At 45.8% G+C, this 16,872-nt stretch overlaps 1 protein-coding gene across 6 annotated transcripts in view; it reads right to left on the bottom strand.

The window, feature by feature from the left end:
* Positions 1-16,872, bottom strand: part of ppp1r13bb (protein phosphatase 1, regulatory subunit 13Bb) — a 59,279-nt gene that overhangs the window by 10,650 nt on the left and 31,757 nt on the right. For 4 of the 6 annotated variants that reach the window (XM_042095549.1, XM_042095552.1, XM_042095553.1 and 1 more), the window contains exons 6-9: positions 6,674-6,775; positions 3,216-3,390; positions 1,408-1,604; positions 672-836 (exon numbers count right to left, since the gene is read on the bottom strand). In XM_042095549.1, the coding sequence (XP_041951483.1) occupies positions 672-836; positions 1,408-1,604; positions 3,216-3,390; positions 6,674-6,775 (639 nt within the window). The remainder of the gene's footprint in view (positions 1-671; positions 837-1,407; positions 1,605-3,215; positions 3,391-6,673; positions 6,776-16,872) is intronic. The other 2 variants (XM_042095551.1, XM_042095554.1) reach the window with 1 other exon arrangement.

Below are 16,872 nucleotides of genomic sequence, written 5' to 3' on the forward strand. Positions count from 1 at the left end.
AACAAACAAAACAGTTTGTATGTCTGTGGGTGTGTGTGAGTTTGTATGTCTGTGTGTGTGTGTGTGTGTGTGTGTGTGTGTGTGTGTGTGTGTGTGTGTGTGTGTGAGAGAGTGTGCATAATGGATGGTCTGCTTAAAGTGTAACTCGCCAAAATGCAACCTAGGGTCTTTTTGTGAGTGAATCAGAGTCAAACTTTCGTTTAAAAGCATAATTAGGACGGAAGCGCCACTTTTAAGATTGACCGTATTGTCATTTTCGGGTCAAATGGGAGTGGGAGTGCTAGGGGCACTACTATGATCCCATCGCTATTTTTAAAACACTAAAAAGGCTCGACACAACATGAAACTTTGCTCGAAAGTTTACTAAAAAGAAAGGTTTTGAACAACTCACTTTTGCAGTTGGTTTTTCCACTCGCTGCCATCTTGCAAAAACCTTTCTTTTTTAGTAAACTCTGTGTATGTGTATGTGTGTGCATCTGGGACTGCGTGTGTGTGTTTATGTGTATTTGGGACTGCATGTGTATATGTATGTGTGTGTATCTGGGACTGTGTGTGTGTGTGTGTATTTTAGGGATTGCATGTGTGTGTGTTTTGTGTATATTTGGGACATCAGGTGTGTAGGTGTGTGTGTACACATGTGCCCATCTTGTTGTGCACCCCCCAAGCCTTACTGGCACGTTCTCTTTTTGACGTGCCTCGGCTTTTTTCTTGTAGAGGCGTTGGCGCAGCTCGGTGATGCGCTTGTCCATCAGCGTCACCTCCATGTTGCGCTTGTTCAGCAGCTCCTTCTGCTGCTGCAGCTTACTGTTCTGCTCCTGGTTCAGCTTATTACGGATCTGAGACAGAGGATGGAGGGAGGGAGAGAGAGAGAGAGAGAGAGAGAGAGAGAGAGAGAGAGAGAGAGAGGGCGGGGGGAGGGAGGGAGAGAGAGAGAGAGAGAGAGAGAGAGAGAGAGAGAGAGGAGAGAGAGAGAGAGAGAGAGAGGGCGGGGGGGGGGAGGGAGAGAGAGAGAGAGAGAGAGAGAGAGAGAGAGAGAGAGAGAGAGAGAGAGGGTGGAGATGTCAGTGCATTCAAACCATATGATGAGGCCCAGCAGGCCGTTGAGTTTATGTGTGTGTGTGTGTGTGTGTGTGTGTCAGGCTTGTGCAAAATTCCAGAATTGAATTGAAACTGGCTCTTAAATTTCAATTCAATTCTTGAATTTCACTTGCATTTCAATTGAGGTAGCAAACAGGAAGCAGAATTGCAATTCGAATTGTGCACAACCCTGGTGTGTGTATGTGTGAGAGAGTGTGTGAGAGAGGGTACCTGCAGCTCCTGGTGTGTGTATGTGTGAGAGAGTGTGTGAGAGGGTACCTGTAGCTCCTGGTGTGTGTATGTGTGAGAGAGTGTGTGAGAGAGGGGTACCTGCAGCTCCTGGTAGAGCTTGCGCAGCTCGAGCGCGGCAGTGCCGGTGAGCTGACCGCTGAGGCCCTGCAGGCCGTTGAGTTTGCCGCGGCGGAGTTCGTCCAGCTGCTGGCTCAGCTGCTCAACCCGCAGCACGGCCGTCTGCAGCTCCGCCTGCTTCTCCTGAAACAGACCGCTGATGTGCTCGATCTCCACCGCTACGCGCACGCATGCACAAAAGAGAGAGAGAGAGAGAGAGAGAAAAAACACACTTGTAAACATACATGTGTGCAAGGCAATATAAATACAAGTAATCCTCCTAAAAAGTAACACACACACACACCAATGAATGACACACACACAAAAACAAATAAATAGAGATGCAAATGCTAACATTAAGGACTATAAGTGTGTGATTGCACCGCATCCACACAAGAAAAGGGGACTGTGCAAACATACTGTAGTACACCACCATACAGAAAGAGACAAAACCACATACACAAATCACTGAGAATGACACACACGCATGCACACACAAACAAACGGCAGGCATAGCACATGAGATAATTGCCAGCGAGGAAGAGGGAACGCACGTACGTGTGTGTGTGTGTGTGTGTGTGTGTGTGTGTGTGTGTGTGTGTGTGTGTGTGTGTGTGTGTGTGTGTGTGTGTGTGTGTGCGCGAGAGCACAAAGCATAAAAGCAGTGGGAATGAACCACAGTGTGGTTGCTGTGCGGGGGTGGGGTTCAGGCAGCAAGTTGGTCCATCTGGTTGCTTTTAGTATGCACAGCAGCAGCGCCGGCTACTTACTTATCTAAGCTGACCTCAAGGGACTCCGTCCATGAATAATACCAAAAGTATAGGCTTATTCACGCACATGAGAGAAACAATGATGCGTGAGAAGACAGTGTATGTACTGTGTGTGTGTGTGTGTGTGTGTGTGTGTGTGTGAAATGACTAAGTCTAAGATTAATGCCCATGATGTGACTGCATACACAATATCTACCCTGAGCTGGCACATGTTTATACACTTGCTTGAGGACACTGACCTTGGATCTGGGAAAGTGGGTCACTATTGCATGTGCTTTCAGATGGCCAGTTTGTGTTCTCATGGAGTTGAACGGCTTTCTCTCATCACATACATATTGCATCGGTGTGTTCTAGTGTGCGTGCGTGTGTGTGTACCTTGTTTGACGTAGACTAGAAAAAACGACAAGCACATACAGTCTACACACAGCAAGTGTGAAGCTCTGGGGTCACTCTGGTGAATGTGAGTGGGTGACCTGAGAATGTCAACATACACTTTACCAAATGACAACATTCTAAGCTAACCCTGCCAGCCTTAATCTAGCACTTCGAGCATAAGGAAGCGTAGCCTCTGTGAGAGCAAATTCAAATGTGTGCAAACAAGTGTGTGAGTGCCTGTGTGAGTCTCCATCAGTGTAAACAAGTTACTGTGTGTGTGTGTGTGTGTGTGTCCTGCACAGGGTGATGGCAAAAAGGCAATGGCTAGCGTTCTTGTTCATCAGTGCACTCACCACTCAAAACACCAGTACTCAACACTATGCACTCACCACTCAAAACACCAGTACCCATTTCATTGCACATGTGCATTTTGTCTGTGTGTGTGTGTGTGTGTGTGTGTGTGTATGTGTGTATGTGTGTATGTATGTGTGTGTGTGTGTGTGTGTGTGTGCATGTCTGTGAGTAAGTGTATGTGTGGAGCAGGAAAGGCACGGTGTAAACAAGTTACCGTGTGTGTGTGTGTGTGTGTCTGTGTGCGTGTGCGTATGCAGGTTGCCATGTGTGGTGTGTGGGAAGTCCACGTACACAGGTTGCCGTTGATGACCTTGCTGTAGTCCACCTGTCCCCTCATGGCGCGGATCTTCTTGAGCTTGGCCTCCTGGCTCTCCACGCGGTCCTTGAGCCTCTGCAGCTTCTCCGCCTCGGACACGGTCTGCTGCTGCCGCCGCTCCTGCTGCTTCAGGTAGCGCAGACGCTGCTCCTGCACGCCACAGGGGAGAAGGGAGAAAGAGAGACTTTTAGACCACTTACATTTTTATTCAGCTAAGATTGAACTTAAAGATTTATACTTGAAAAGGGAGGATATTGAGGAAGAGGGTAAACATTTTTATAGGAATCGGTATTTACACCCCTTGTTGTCAATTTCCAACATACTTGGTACCCATTTAACGTGTGGGTGGTACCCAGTGTGTGGAAAACTGACGGAAATAAGTCATGTTCCTACACAATACAACAACGTTAGACAGTGCAATGGCAGACGTTCTAGGCCTGCATGTCAACTGAGTTTGGAGCACTTATTATCAGGTACATAGTGTTGCTTTAAAGGCAAATTTAACAGGGAACAAGAGAACAAGTTAAAGAGAGTGAAGGGGTGAGGAGGTGAGGGACAAGCAGGGGAAATGTTCGAGAGACAGGACAAAGGGTGGAGGGTCCGAGAGGTGAGAAAAGAACAATGGCAAAGGATCAGAGTGAATTTATGTCCAATGTGAAATAACACGACGAGATAGAAGGAAGGATTTGAGAAAAGGAGAAAGCGTGGGATGAGCAGAGAAGGTGTATGAAGGGCTGGAAGAGACAGGAGAGGCAGAAGGAGCGCTCCAGTGTGTGGGTGGCACGGTGGACAGTACATACTCCCACAAGCACAAGCACACACACACACACACACACACACACACACACACACACGCATGCATGGGTCCAAAAACTCCCACACAGCCAACCCTCAGCCCAGCAATGGCATCTCTCTCTCGCCCACACACAAAGACAGACACACACAAAAATGCACAAAAGCTGTTTGTGATAAGTTTGATGTACAAGTAACACGTATTGATATGTAGCAATAGTATATGTTTTACATTTATTCATTTAGCAGACACTTTTCCAAAGCAACTTACAAAATGAGAAATAACATTCAAGCTATATTGCAAAGGGAAGGGAAGAGGGAGGAAACAGACTTGCGATTTTTGGCAAAAATCCGTTTTGGCTTGTCTCTTTCTTTTTTTAATAATCACCATCAGCTAATGTCCAAGTATATTAAGGTGATTAATATAACAGACAGTTGCATCTGCGGGCAGCCCAGTGTTGCTGTTGCTGTGGAAGATGCATGTATCAATTAAATTACCAGCAGACTCCACAAAACAAAAACATCCATCTTCAGGGCCTAAATTTCAGTGCGTGATTGCGGGTATTGGAAATGGGGCTATAAAAAACCCATATCGGGCTACCTTTATTCTGTGGGTGATATCTATAATATCTGTGATTTCTGAATAGACCCCGAGTCTGCTAATAAAGGTGGTGATAAACTCAGGAAGCAAACCCAGATGAACAATCACAGACCCAAACACTAACACACCAGTTAATGCCTCAATGGGTCAGTGACCCTGCGACTGCTAACAGCAGCTCCACTGGAGCTCTGCTACTAATGAACTCCATGCCTGGGTGAAGCCTGGCCTCTACACCCTGGAGCAGTCTGTGTGAGACTGTGCCAATTCTCTCTCTCTCTCACACACACTCACACACACACACACACACACACTCTGATGAGGCTGTGTGAGTAAAGCATGATGCCTTGGCCTTTCTAGGCCCTGGAGCTGTCTATATGTGAGCCAGTCACGATCCACACACACAAACACACACACATGTATTTCACTCCACTAACAATCCCACAGCCACACGCTAACCACAAACACACATAGTACTCACTTCACCCTGCCGATAAACTCTGTGTGGATCTCTCAATCAAAGCAAAACTGCTGTAATTGGCCGACGAAGGGATTTTTTTTAAAAGCTGGCGGGTTTTATTTTAGTGTGGTTCAAAAGGAGTTCAGTGTGATTTGGTGCCCCCCACACACGCCATGTGCTAAGAGGCACAGCACACACAGCATCACACTGGAGGCTTTTAGGGGCTTCCATCTCTGGGTGCCATTATCCTCAGCCATTAGCTGTGTGCATATGCACATAATCACAAAGACACTCTCACACACACTCCTGCACACGCTCTCCTCTCCCCTGCCCTCTCTCCCTCTCCATCTCTCTCTCTATATAACACACACACACACACTAGCGCCTTCTCTCACTCTCTCTCTAACACACTTTCACACACTCTCCCTGTCTCTCTCTCTCTCTCCCTCTTTATCCCTCTCTCTCACACAAACACACACATTCATTCATTCTCTCTCTCACACAAACACACACATAAACATAAACATAAACACACACAGACATACACACGCACACACTACTGTCACGCACATAGTGTGAGCTGGGTGCTGAGGACAGGCTGAGCGCGTGCGAGCAGTGAGCAGCGATGCACTAAATATAGCGCAGGCTTGCGGTGGCCTCGCCGTGACTGGAGCCCTGTGTCATCACCATCGTCACGGCAATTACACGCTCAGAGAGCGCCCCGTTATCACCCACCCCCCCCCCAGTCCAACCCCAAAAAACAGACCAGATAAAAGAGTGAGAGCGAAAGAAAGAAAGAGAATGAAAGAGAGAATGAGAGAGAGAGAGAGAGAGAGAGAGAGAGAGAGTCATGACACTGCTTGTCCCACCAGTCCCAAAACAGAAAAGACACTTTCAAAGCATCCCTGTGCCTCAAAAGTAGTCAACAACACCAAACAATTATGGAACGAGCAAGGAAAGCCTTCATTAAGAAATGCTTAAATGCTCCAATAAAGGCTTGTAGTCATTACCCAGTCTCACAGCTGTCTCGTGTCAGGGAAAATAAGAGCGACAATCAGTTGAGGTCTAAGCGAACCCAACGCTACAGAGACTGCTGGACGGATCGCTAAAAACATTTAGACATATTTCCCCCTCACTGGGAAACCAGTCTCATGCAACCTCAGAGTGCCGCTCTCATTAGGAGACCAGACAATTATCAGGCTATAACTCACAAACCATTAGGCTACACAAACACACATCACTAATAAAAGCCTTGGAATAAGGGCTTCAAAATGGCATGACTCACCATTGAGGAAATCATTGAGTTGACCACAGCAAAATAACTCAGCCTTACACAAACCAGCTGCTGGAGAACAAACAGAACTGGTCCTGTTCTATGACATGCTCCTGTTCACCTTCAAAACTCTCCCGATAATCACGTTATTGATCACAGCCGGGGCAAGCAGAGTGTGGTGCTATCCCTAGGGCTTCAGTGCAGAGTGGACAGCTCGCAAGCACATAAGCCCCCCACACACACACACACACACACACACACACGAGCCAAGCAAGGGACCACCCACCCGACGCACATCTGAGAGCGTTACCTTAGCGACGAGCATCTGTTGCTGGGCCTCGATCTGCTGCTGTTGCCGAGTGGCCATCTCCTGTAGCTCTGAGAGAGTGAGCTCCACTCTGGGGTTCCCCACCTACACACAGCAGAGAGAGGAAGAGAGAGATGGAGGGAGGGAGGGAGGGAGGGAGGGAGGGGAAAAAGTAAAAGAGCAAAAGAGAATGACAGAAATAGAGGGATGGAGAGATGTCAAGAGAAGGAGGGAAGAATAAAAGTGTGAAATGAAAGTGAGAGAGAGAGAGAGAGAGAGAGAGAGAGAGAGAGAGAGAGAGAGGGAGGGAGACCGAAAGAAAAAAATAACAAGGGTTAATCTGTCTGTTACTCATCCGGCCTCCACACTCCAGTCAGACCACAACCTCAAGCATCAGCACTTCGACAAAACAAACAGCAGCAGCAGACCCTGAGTCACAGGCTGCGCTGCTGACCACACTGGGACGAACAACAGCCTCCAAGTACTGGACGTGGAGAGGATACTGTTAAAACTTAAAAAATGAACACACACACACACACACACACACACACACACACACACACACACACACACAAATAGATGTATGTGCACACAGAGACACACGTGGACCCGTAAGAATACAGGTAGCAAAAAGGAGTACAATCATCATTACAAGGTGCTTGAACAATAGCCTAGTGTCTGAACTCAGGAAGACTGACAGAGAGAGACAGAGATTCAGAGATGAAAGAGAGAGAAAACAGGATAAAAGAAGAGGAAAAAAGAAAAAGGCAAAAAGCAGCGATTGAAAGAAACCAAAACAAGGAGCGGGAGGAGGGCAAGTGTGCAAAAAAAAAGAACAGAGTGGAGAAAATGTATGAAAGAAAAAATGAAAGAAATGAAAAAGAGAGAGAAAGACAGGATGAAAGACACAGACAATTGGGTTTGAGCTGGATTGGTAAACAGGCTAGCGTGATCCGAGGGATGGATGGATGGACAGGAGGAGGGTAGGGAAGGAGGGAAGGAAGGAGGGAGGGAGGGAGAGAGGGAGGGAGAGAGGGAGGGAGGGAGGCCCTGCCTCTGTCATCCTGCATTGGGGAAGATAAGAGCACAGCCATCAGTCACCCGCTGGCACCCCGGCTGGGCCGTGCAATCGCCATGGCAGCAGGACGGAACACTCACACCGTGCTGATGAAATGAGAAGGAGGACGAGGAGGAGGAGGAAGATGTTCACAAGAAAGAGGACAAACAACACTGACAATGCTGTGACTGCTACAACAAATCTGTCTGGATACAGCAGCCAAAAACAGACGCACATTGGGGAACTTAAAAAAAAAGTCAAAAGGCTACTGGGTTTATGGTGTTATCTCTTGTTGCAACTGAACTAGCAGGTTATGAAGAATTCAAAACGGATGCAGTCACTCCCAAAGCGTCTGGGCTTTGAGCTGTGACATTTACGTAAGCTTTTTAGAGGTGTCAGCTGTGCCTCATCAGAGCCCAACTTGCATGGAGAGAAACTGTTTGAGATGAACATCACAGAGTTCTCAGAGGAGCAGCCAGGAGAGCAAGAACGCCCACACAACACAAACAGGAAAAGATGGAGCTAAAGACATGCAGAGAGAGAGACAGAGAGAAAGATGGAGCTAAAGACATGCAGAGAGAGACAGAGGGAGAGAACAGACTGAATGGATTCTGTGAACCAACCCACTCCGGTCGAGTACAGAGAAATTTCATGTACTTCAAAAGTTCATCAAAAACCAAAAAAACATGATTGAAACCTATTAAACCTACCTATTATATGATAAGATAAATACAGTACTTGAATGCTGAAGAAAAGAAGTTCAAAGAGAGAGTTAGAAGCCACGTACCCAGTTGTATCACAGTAATTAACAACGCCAATCAGTTTAAGCCTACTAATAATTTTCTTATGAATTGAGTGTATACAGTGGTTCATAAATGTTTGAGCAATTTAATGTAAACACTTCCTGGAGAGCCCTCCATCCGAAGATCTGAGTCCCTGTGCAATGGGCTATCCTCCCATCCTCCCTCCCTCAGGGTACCCATGGAAAGAGGAAGTGAATCTACAACGGGATGCTTGGCCATTTGCCACCAAACAAAGCTTACGCAACACTAAGGACTGGCACCCCGACACAGGTCATGCCAGTACACAACACTAACGACTGCTACAATGATGAAGGTCATGCCAGTATGTAACGGAAAAAGCGGTCAGCCTCAATGTGAGGCAGCAGTGCCTTTATTAGCAAGCAGGTCAGCCAGGCCTTGTGTTTTTTTCCATTTGCCAGCCAACAAATGCCACAGGGATGCTGAGATGGTTAGTGCCATCGCTAATTCAAGTTTAGACTAGCAACATCCCGGGCTGCCTGTGAAAGTTACTTTTGAGGTGTTTAAAAAGGTACACTATGCAGGTTTAGGTATTTTGGGAGACTGTAGAGCTCCCTCTAGAGTCGCGATATATTTATATTTAACTCTGCTGTTGTAAATAGCAAACTTCCTGTGACTTATCCCCCCTGTACACAATGAAAATGCTTTTGTTTTGGAGGTGAAGGATTAACAACAGGCAAAAACTATCTCCAAAGAGCTATATCTACTGACAAGGTAATGTTACATTAATGCCGCAAGATTTGTCGGGCCGCTGTTCTTGAAGTTGCATGGGTGGTTTTCTCGTAGCGACTTGATTCGTCTGCTGTATAGCTATGCATGGTGAACGATTCGCCAATTACAAGTTTGTTTACCATCAAATTGGCTTTGTAAAGGTGAAAATCTTGCATAGTGTAAGATAGTGTGTGAATGTGTCGGTGGCTCAAACTTGTTTAAAACTATACAGTGTGTCAGAGTTTTTTAACGTGCATAACCAACAAACAAAAGCTGACTTTTGGTGGCTTAATTTGTACATTTTTTTTTTTTTTTACAAAATTTGCAAACCGAAATTTTGGTTTGCAAATTAAAAGCTTACGCAACACAGGTCATGCCAGTACGCAACGCTAACAACTGCTACCTTGATGAAGGCCATGCCAGCACACAACCCTAATGATTGCTATCCTGATGAAAAATCATACCAGTATGCAACGGAAAGAGTCAGCCTGAATGTGCCATTGGCAGCAAGCAGGTCAGGCTAGGTCTGATTGAGTCACCTCCAATCCTTCCTGCTGATAGTGTGCCAAGGGTACCAGGTTAGATCAGTGCACTAGCCAGGGATTGTGTTTTCTTTTGCTCATGTAGTAGCCAACAATGCCAAAGGGATGGTGAGGAGGTGGTAATCCCCTTTTAGGCTATTGACATTCCTGGCAGAGGTGTGTAAGAGAGAGAAGTGTCTCTAATGCAAATGACTAGCAAAAAAAAAACCTTTTCGTTTTAGTTGGAGCCAATATGACCACTCCAAAACAACAACAACAAAATACCGTAAGGGTAAATAACAGCAATTTTCTCTCTTGTTTGATACAAAGCTTTCTTGTAGGGAAAGCAATCAAAAGGGATATTGCCTGACCATCTTCTCCCAGTTTTCATCACATACATCTAATTCCAGTGATGTTGGCCAGTGTCTGACATCTGATAATCACAGAGCAATGCTTGTTGAAATCCCTGCTGTTATGTAGGTCTCCTTGTAGGTCTGGGATAATGTCAGAGTGGCGCTGGGGTTGAATGTTCCCTGATGATGACAAAAGCTGGTAAACGTGGCCTTGTGAAAGCTTAGGTCACCCCACGCCTGCGGACTTAATCTATTTCTAGCTCCGCATGCTCAGTAAAAGAGTATTAATAGATACGGATGTCTTGTTGATTTCCTTGAATTCCTAACATTTGCAGCAGGGTGAAACTAGGCTATGCCCAATTTTGCCTAACTTTGACCAAAAAGATCCAGGTGGGGAGATATAGCATCACCAATAGGTAATCACATCAAAGTAAAGATGTATGTCAAAAGAGTTACTACAGAAATCTTCAAATCAATTTCTTTGGTTATGTTAAGAAGCATCAACACCAACATAAATGACCGGGGGGGGTGGGGGTGTTGCACAGCCCCTCAGATGTCAATTCCTCAACAACTCCCTGGTGTTTAAATTCCATTTTGTAATTAATCTGTGCAATCCAATTGCAAGTGTCCAAAGCCTGTTAATGTTGATGGTGGGTATAAATAGGAGAGCTTAAATCGCGTCTTTGCTTCCTGCGTAGTAACAACTGGTCCGGTCATCTTTCATGCGACCTCGCTTTCTGGCGATGTTGCTCGATCGCTCCCCCTCGTCCTACCCACCAATCAATACAGAGGGCTTGTGCCCAAGGTTTACTGATAGGAAGCAAATGCTGAAAAAAATAAATATCCAGTGGATTTTGCCGGCAGGAAGGAACGCAATTGGGTCTAGATCAAATCAAGTGTCAGTGTAAATCTACATGATGGATTGAACTTCAACATTTCAGTGGGAACATTGCCTCAACTACTGTTACTACTACAAATTACTTTTCTCAAAATCCTTAGCCTCAACACCAAACATAGAGGTCTGGAGAGGTACAAACTTCATTTCTAGTCCCATTTCGTACTTTGGGGAATATCTTGCATCAAAATTGTAACAAACAAGTGTTTGTCTCTCATTTACATGACCATATACCATGAAAACTGACTTGACAACACCATTAGGCTGCAAATGCCTCGCTGCAGAATGACTGGTATAATGTTAAGTAGAAATGACATATTCAGTGTTGTATGTGTCCTCATTCTGGTTATAATATCATCTAGATATTTGCTCGTCATTGGTAGCTAACTTTCATGCACACATGCCTGAGGCCTGAAGCAGGCAAGAAGGGAATAAGAGAAAGCCTGTGTGCATTAGCCCCTGCACATATTGCCTCCCTACATAAATCTGAAGTTTTAATAACCACACAAATGCCACCGTTTTACAGGCACTTTGTAGAGACTTTTCAACTTGGAGACCTTGGGGGTACAGACAGAGCCATTTCACTGACATACTGGCTAATTAAGACCTTAATGCTTCCTCGCCCAACACAAACAGCTCAGTGTCCAATATTAATTAAGATGGGTGACAATATTCTGGCAAAATTAACGTCATTACGGTGTACTACAGTTTTACTGCAATTTTATAATTACTAAGAATTAGTTTATAATGAGCAAAATCACTTCAAAATCTATTCCATTTGTGCCAGCTATACAGGGTAAGAGAAAGAAAGTGGACACAAGCAGCCAGAGTGCACAAATCTTATCAGTTTGACATAGTTCAGTTCAGCTCATGATCAGTGCAGTCACGGCCAAGGCCAACAGTAGGCTCTTGTGTGACAGGGTTGCAGGGTTGACCAGTACGATGGCAGGCCTCCCAATTTCATTAGCTCCGACTCAATTTGTAGGGAGAGTGATTCATGGCTTACTTAGCGACTGTGTCAGCCGCTTTTTGCACACACAGGACGCCGGCTGGATCACATCACGCGGGCTCTTGGGGAGACGGCGAGAGAGAGAGAGAGAGAGAGAGAGAGAGAGAGAGAGAGAGAGAGAGAGAGAGAGAGAGAGAGAGAGAGAGAGAGAGAGAGAGAGGGAGAGAGAGAGATACTGTCGCTATAGCAATAGAGCAACAAGGAACTCCATGGACCAGGGCTTAATTGGATTAACCAGATGTCCCTGGGCTTGAGCAATCAGAAGAGAGATACGCTCTCTCTGACTTGTCTCTGATTCCTCAAAGCGGAACATAGCTAAAGGTCCTCTTAGGTCAGAGGTCTCATCTGACTTAGACCTCCACGCCTGCAGGACTCCCAGTCTACTGCTCAGTGGAAACCTGAACAAACAGCCTGTGGTCTATAAAGGGCAGGAGGGTGACCGACCTCACATGAGACGCTCTCTTTTCAGACAAAACGAAGGTTGTCAGTAACCAAGCTAGTAATTAGACAAGCTTTAACCAATTATAGGAAGAAATAATGACAACAAACTGGTTCTGGGCAATGTATGAACATGTTTTAGTGGCAAGATGAGGACACTTCTAAGCTATAAGTCCAGAGGTTATCCCCATATCCATAAACAGAATGGGGAATTCCTATGTAGGTTTGATTTAGATACACTAGTAGTACTACTACTACTACAAATGCTGATCCTGGTCATGGTCATGGCTTGCATGTGAGCACTGTGATGATGCTTTGCAGAGCGCTCTGCCTCTTATCCAGGGAAGGAAAAAGGAAGCAGGTCTGTAGGTAGACTTAAAGGTCCTGTAGTTTTAATATTGACAATAGCTTATGTTAAGAAAAAAAAAAAAAAAAAAAAAAAAAAACGTTGCAGTTGTGTGTGACTAACAAGATCTTCTTTTCAGTTGCTTGCAACTTAAGCCGTTCTATCCAGAGAGGATCTATGCTGTCAATTTTGCTCAATGAGATTTCACTGCACATATGTCAATATATATATATATATATATATATATGTCTGCTAACATGTGCCCGCCTTATTGTAAACATTCAAAGCCAATCCTGATTGCCTTCGCCTTCCTCAGACTCCCAGAAAGGAGATTAAATGGCAAGAGCACATCTGGCCAAATCCATTCTTTCAAATGCTCAGGGGGAGGGGCAAAAAGGAGAGATGCAGCAGCACTAGTCTTTTTTTCAGTCTTTGAATGGATTGCCCCACTAAGATGCTGCATTATTTTGTCCACTGCTCTCTAAAAGGTGGCTTGGCGAAAGGCACAGCAAACGCTCCATTCCGAAGAGAAGAGGGTCCAACAGCAAGGAGTTGGCAGCAACGGGAAAACGCAAACACAAGTGGTTTCATTGAAACCCTGACAATGCACACAGAGACAGAGCTGACTTGCAAGAAAAATCTGTTGCAATCACTTGGAAAAAAAAACCTGTTACCCAGTGTAGATCATTAATGCTCTCTGAATAGAACACTTCAATTTACAGCTGTTTTTTAGGAGACTAATTAAAAGGGGGAAAAAAAAACACTTGATTGCACTGAAATCTCACTTGCTTGGAAAGGCAACTATAATGCACTTTTGTGAACCAGGGGTACCATACTTTAATTATGTTAAGACTAGACTCCAAAAGGCTTTAAAGGGGGACTTGGGCATGAGCACCAGAGTAGAGAGATTGGTTTTTATCGTAAGCCTCCTTGGCCAGACAGCAAAATCCACATACTTAGATGAAGTGAAAGCATCCAACAAAATCTACTTAGAACTAAAAAAAATACCTAAAAAAGTCCAAACACATCAATTGCTGATGCCAACAGACAACAAGTACTTGGCACTTTTTTTCCCCCTCTTCAGATTTTGGTTTTACTAGTTTCCAACTCGAGACACCAACCTACATACAGACAAATCAAACTCGACTGTGAAGTCCGAAGCTTACATTTGTCCAGTTTGAAAACTATGCATTTTTTAATTGAGTCGAGAAGCATGTGACTGACGCATGACACTCTTAGAGGAACAAATGCAGTTCGGTTTGGCTCAGAAATAGGTCACCACATCTTAAAGACATAAATATGAAAACTAGCTAATCTTAAAACAACAAAGCTATAAGTAATGCCACTCTCTTTCTGGGCAGGAAGTATAAACGATCTTCATAAATGAACAGTTCTTAGTGGCCCCTGCCTTCCATACAGCTACGTACGCTTTCTTACCTTGCACCGCGCCCCTCCCAAGCCTCGGAGAGCAGATCCCGGCTGCGTGGATGTTCGATCTGTCGTGCCGAGCAGGAGGGATGGGAGGACGGGGAGATGAATCGGACGCGAGCGGATGGGGAGGGGACAAGCGAGGAGAGGAGCGGAGGATGCCGGTGGGGGTGGGAGGAACGGAGGAGAAGGAGAAGGGGAGGGTGGCTGGCTGACTAAACTCCAGCGAACACGCCCCTCTCCGAGAAAACCCCGCCGGCGAACGCGGCCACGCTCCAGCGCACTCAGGCGACACGGCCTCACTGATGAGGCCCGTGGGAATAAACAAGTGAGCACAGAAAGAGGAGGGAGCGAGAGGGAGAGGCAAACAAGAGAGAGCACGAAAGAGAGAGAGAGAGAGAGAGAGAGAGAGAGAGAGAGAGAGAGAGAGAGAGAGAGAGAGAGAGAGAGAGAGAGAGAGAGAGAGAGAAGGACAGAGATGAATAGTGAGGGACGGGTAGACCTCAACTGAGGACATGACGGAGAGGATGAGAGGGAGAACCCCTCATGGGCACGTGTCTAGGGATTACCAAGACCGCAATGGGGTGGGTGTGGCTGCCACTAAATGTGTCCATTAGGAACACGCGCATGTGTTTGTGTCTCTCTGTCTCTCTGTCTCTCTCTCTCTCTGTGTGTGTGTGTGTGTGTGTGTGTGTGTGTCACGAGTCGCTCTCGGAGCACTCCGAGAGGGGCTGAGGTTTTGGCAGAGAAAAGCCCCTCCTCTGGTCGAACAAATGGATAACGAGGATGCTGATCCTCTTAGAGCGCCGTTATGTCATGAAACTAGTGTAATCCTTCAAATTATATAGAAAGAACCAGCGAACAAAGAGCTTCTCTGCACTTATTGACCAACCGCCAACCCACCTCCACACATACACACACACCCATACACACACACACACACACACACACACACACACACACACACACACACACAACAAGACAGGGTCATGTTGTTAAACCCATGCCAATCCTCATTGGGTTGGCTCCTGGATAAAATGGAGTAGGGTGAGGGGGTTAAGAAATTGATTGCATTTGCTGTGAGGGAGACGTCTAAGCCAACCCCTTAATAAGTTGCCCGACAACGAGCCGTCATCCGATTAAATGCCCCAAACAAATATAGCAGCATTTAAGGGACGCCAAGCGACTCCTCAAGACAAAGCTTGAACCTTGCGGCTTTTGGAGGCCTCTCTGACAGAGGACCAAGGACACTGACCATTAACAGTCTTCTACTTCACAATAAACTGTGCTCGCTATTTGAGAAGCGTACTCTATCGCCGATCTTTGTATGTACATGTAGTGTATTTAAGTGGAGATTTTCATTGAAATTTGCATTTAGTCTAAGACTAAGCTTGATCCAGCAACAGGAAACTGGACATCAACAGACCAAGTTCATTGGTAAGAAGCTGGTGCATGACAAAACACATAGTAAATCATCACCATCTGAAAATTCACACGTAGTTGATGATGCTCACTTGTATGTGGGTGCCATTGTGTTTCCTGTCTGGCTGCGGTGTTTTTTTTTCCCCCCCTTCCTTTGCCGGCAATCTCCACAGGTCTCCACCTGGCAGCTGGCAGGAGGGTGCTACTTGGGAGCGATGCTACAGAGCCACGCTTAAGATAGCACAGTTGCTTTGCTAATCAGCTCCCTTTGGTCCTTGTTGTAAGCATCATCGTCGCTGGTACTGCCTCTTGAGTCCAAGCTCAGTCTCCTTCCAACAACTGGTTGACGGGAGACCGGGCGTGGATTGAGGGGTTAGGAGGTGGGGTAAGATGACTAAACATAGCAGGATGAGCATTTTCTTCAGTCACTCAGTCTCTTCCTTTTCATGCTGAGGCGATGCGTCCACCCCCACCCCCCCCCCCACCCCGCTTGCTATCCCTTAAGGTGAAATTAGTTACGCTTCGGAAAACACAACTCTTACTTTTGCCTGAATCTGGGACAGATGCTTGAAGGACCAAAGCAGAAACGCCCATGGACGCAGGCATCACTAAGTGGACTACAGTCGAGTGTTGTACAAAGTGCGCACACACACAGTGCATAATAAAGTGACAGAATGTGAGGCATGAGTTGAACATGTTCACGAGAGTTTCGCATATGGTGTGGGGTGCCATGGCAATGCAAAGCAAAGCTGCTCGATGATTAAGATTAAATAGACCAAGGCCACGCACAAGTGGAACTGTTACGGTCGTACGGTCATGTGAGACACATCAGAAGTTGCGTTTCGCCTCAAATGCCAGAGCTCCTAACCAGTGGCACAGTGCACTGTGAAGTATTCAGTCAATGAAATGAAGTGATGCATGGTTGAGCACCGCACTGAATCAGATAACATGGGGCGATGTCCCTCTGGGAGAGGCTGGAAGTGTGTACAACTGAAAGCAAAGTGAAGACAAAGCTTCTTCGGATTTGAAATTGAAATGTAATGAACTGATGATGTTTTGATTAATTTATCATTCTATGAAGACAAAAAAATACAATGTAATGTATTTATGCAAAATTCTTCCATCTAAAGTCTCTGACAGTTTAATATTCAGCTGGGACACACCACGTGGAACAGGAGTCAATGCAATCCAATCATGTGCA

Source organism: Alosa sapidissima, chromosome 6 (assembly GCF_018492685.1).
Source record: "Alosa sapidissima isolate fAloSap1 chromosome 6, fAloSap1.pri, whole genome shotgun sequence".
Lineage (NCBI taxonomy): Eukaryota > Metazoa > Chordata > Actinopteri > Clupeiformes > Clupeidae > Alosa > Alosa sapidissima.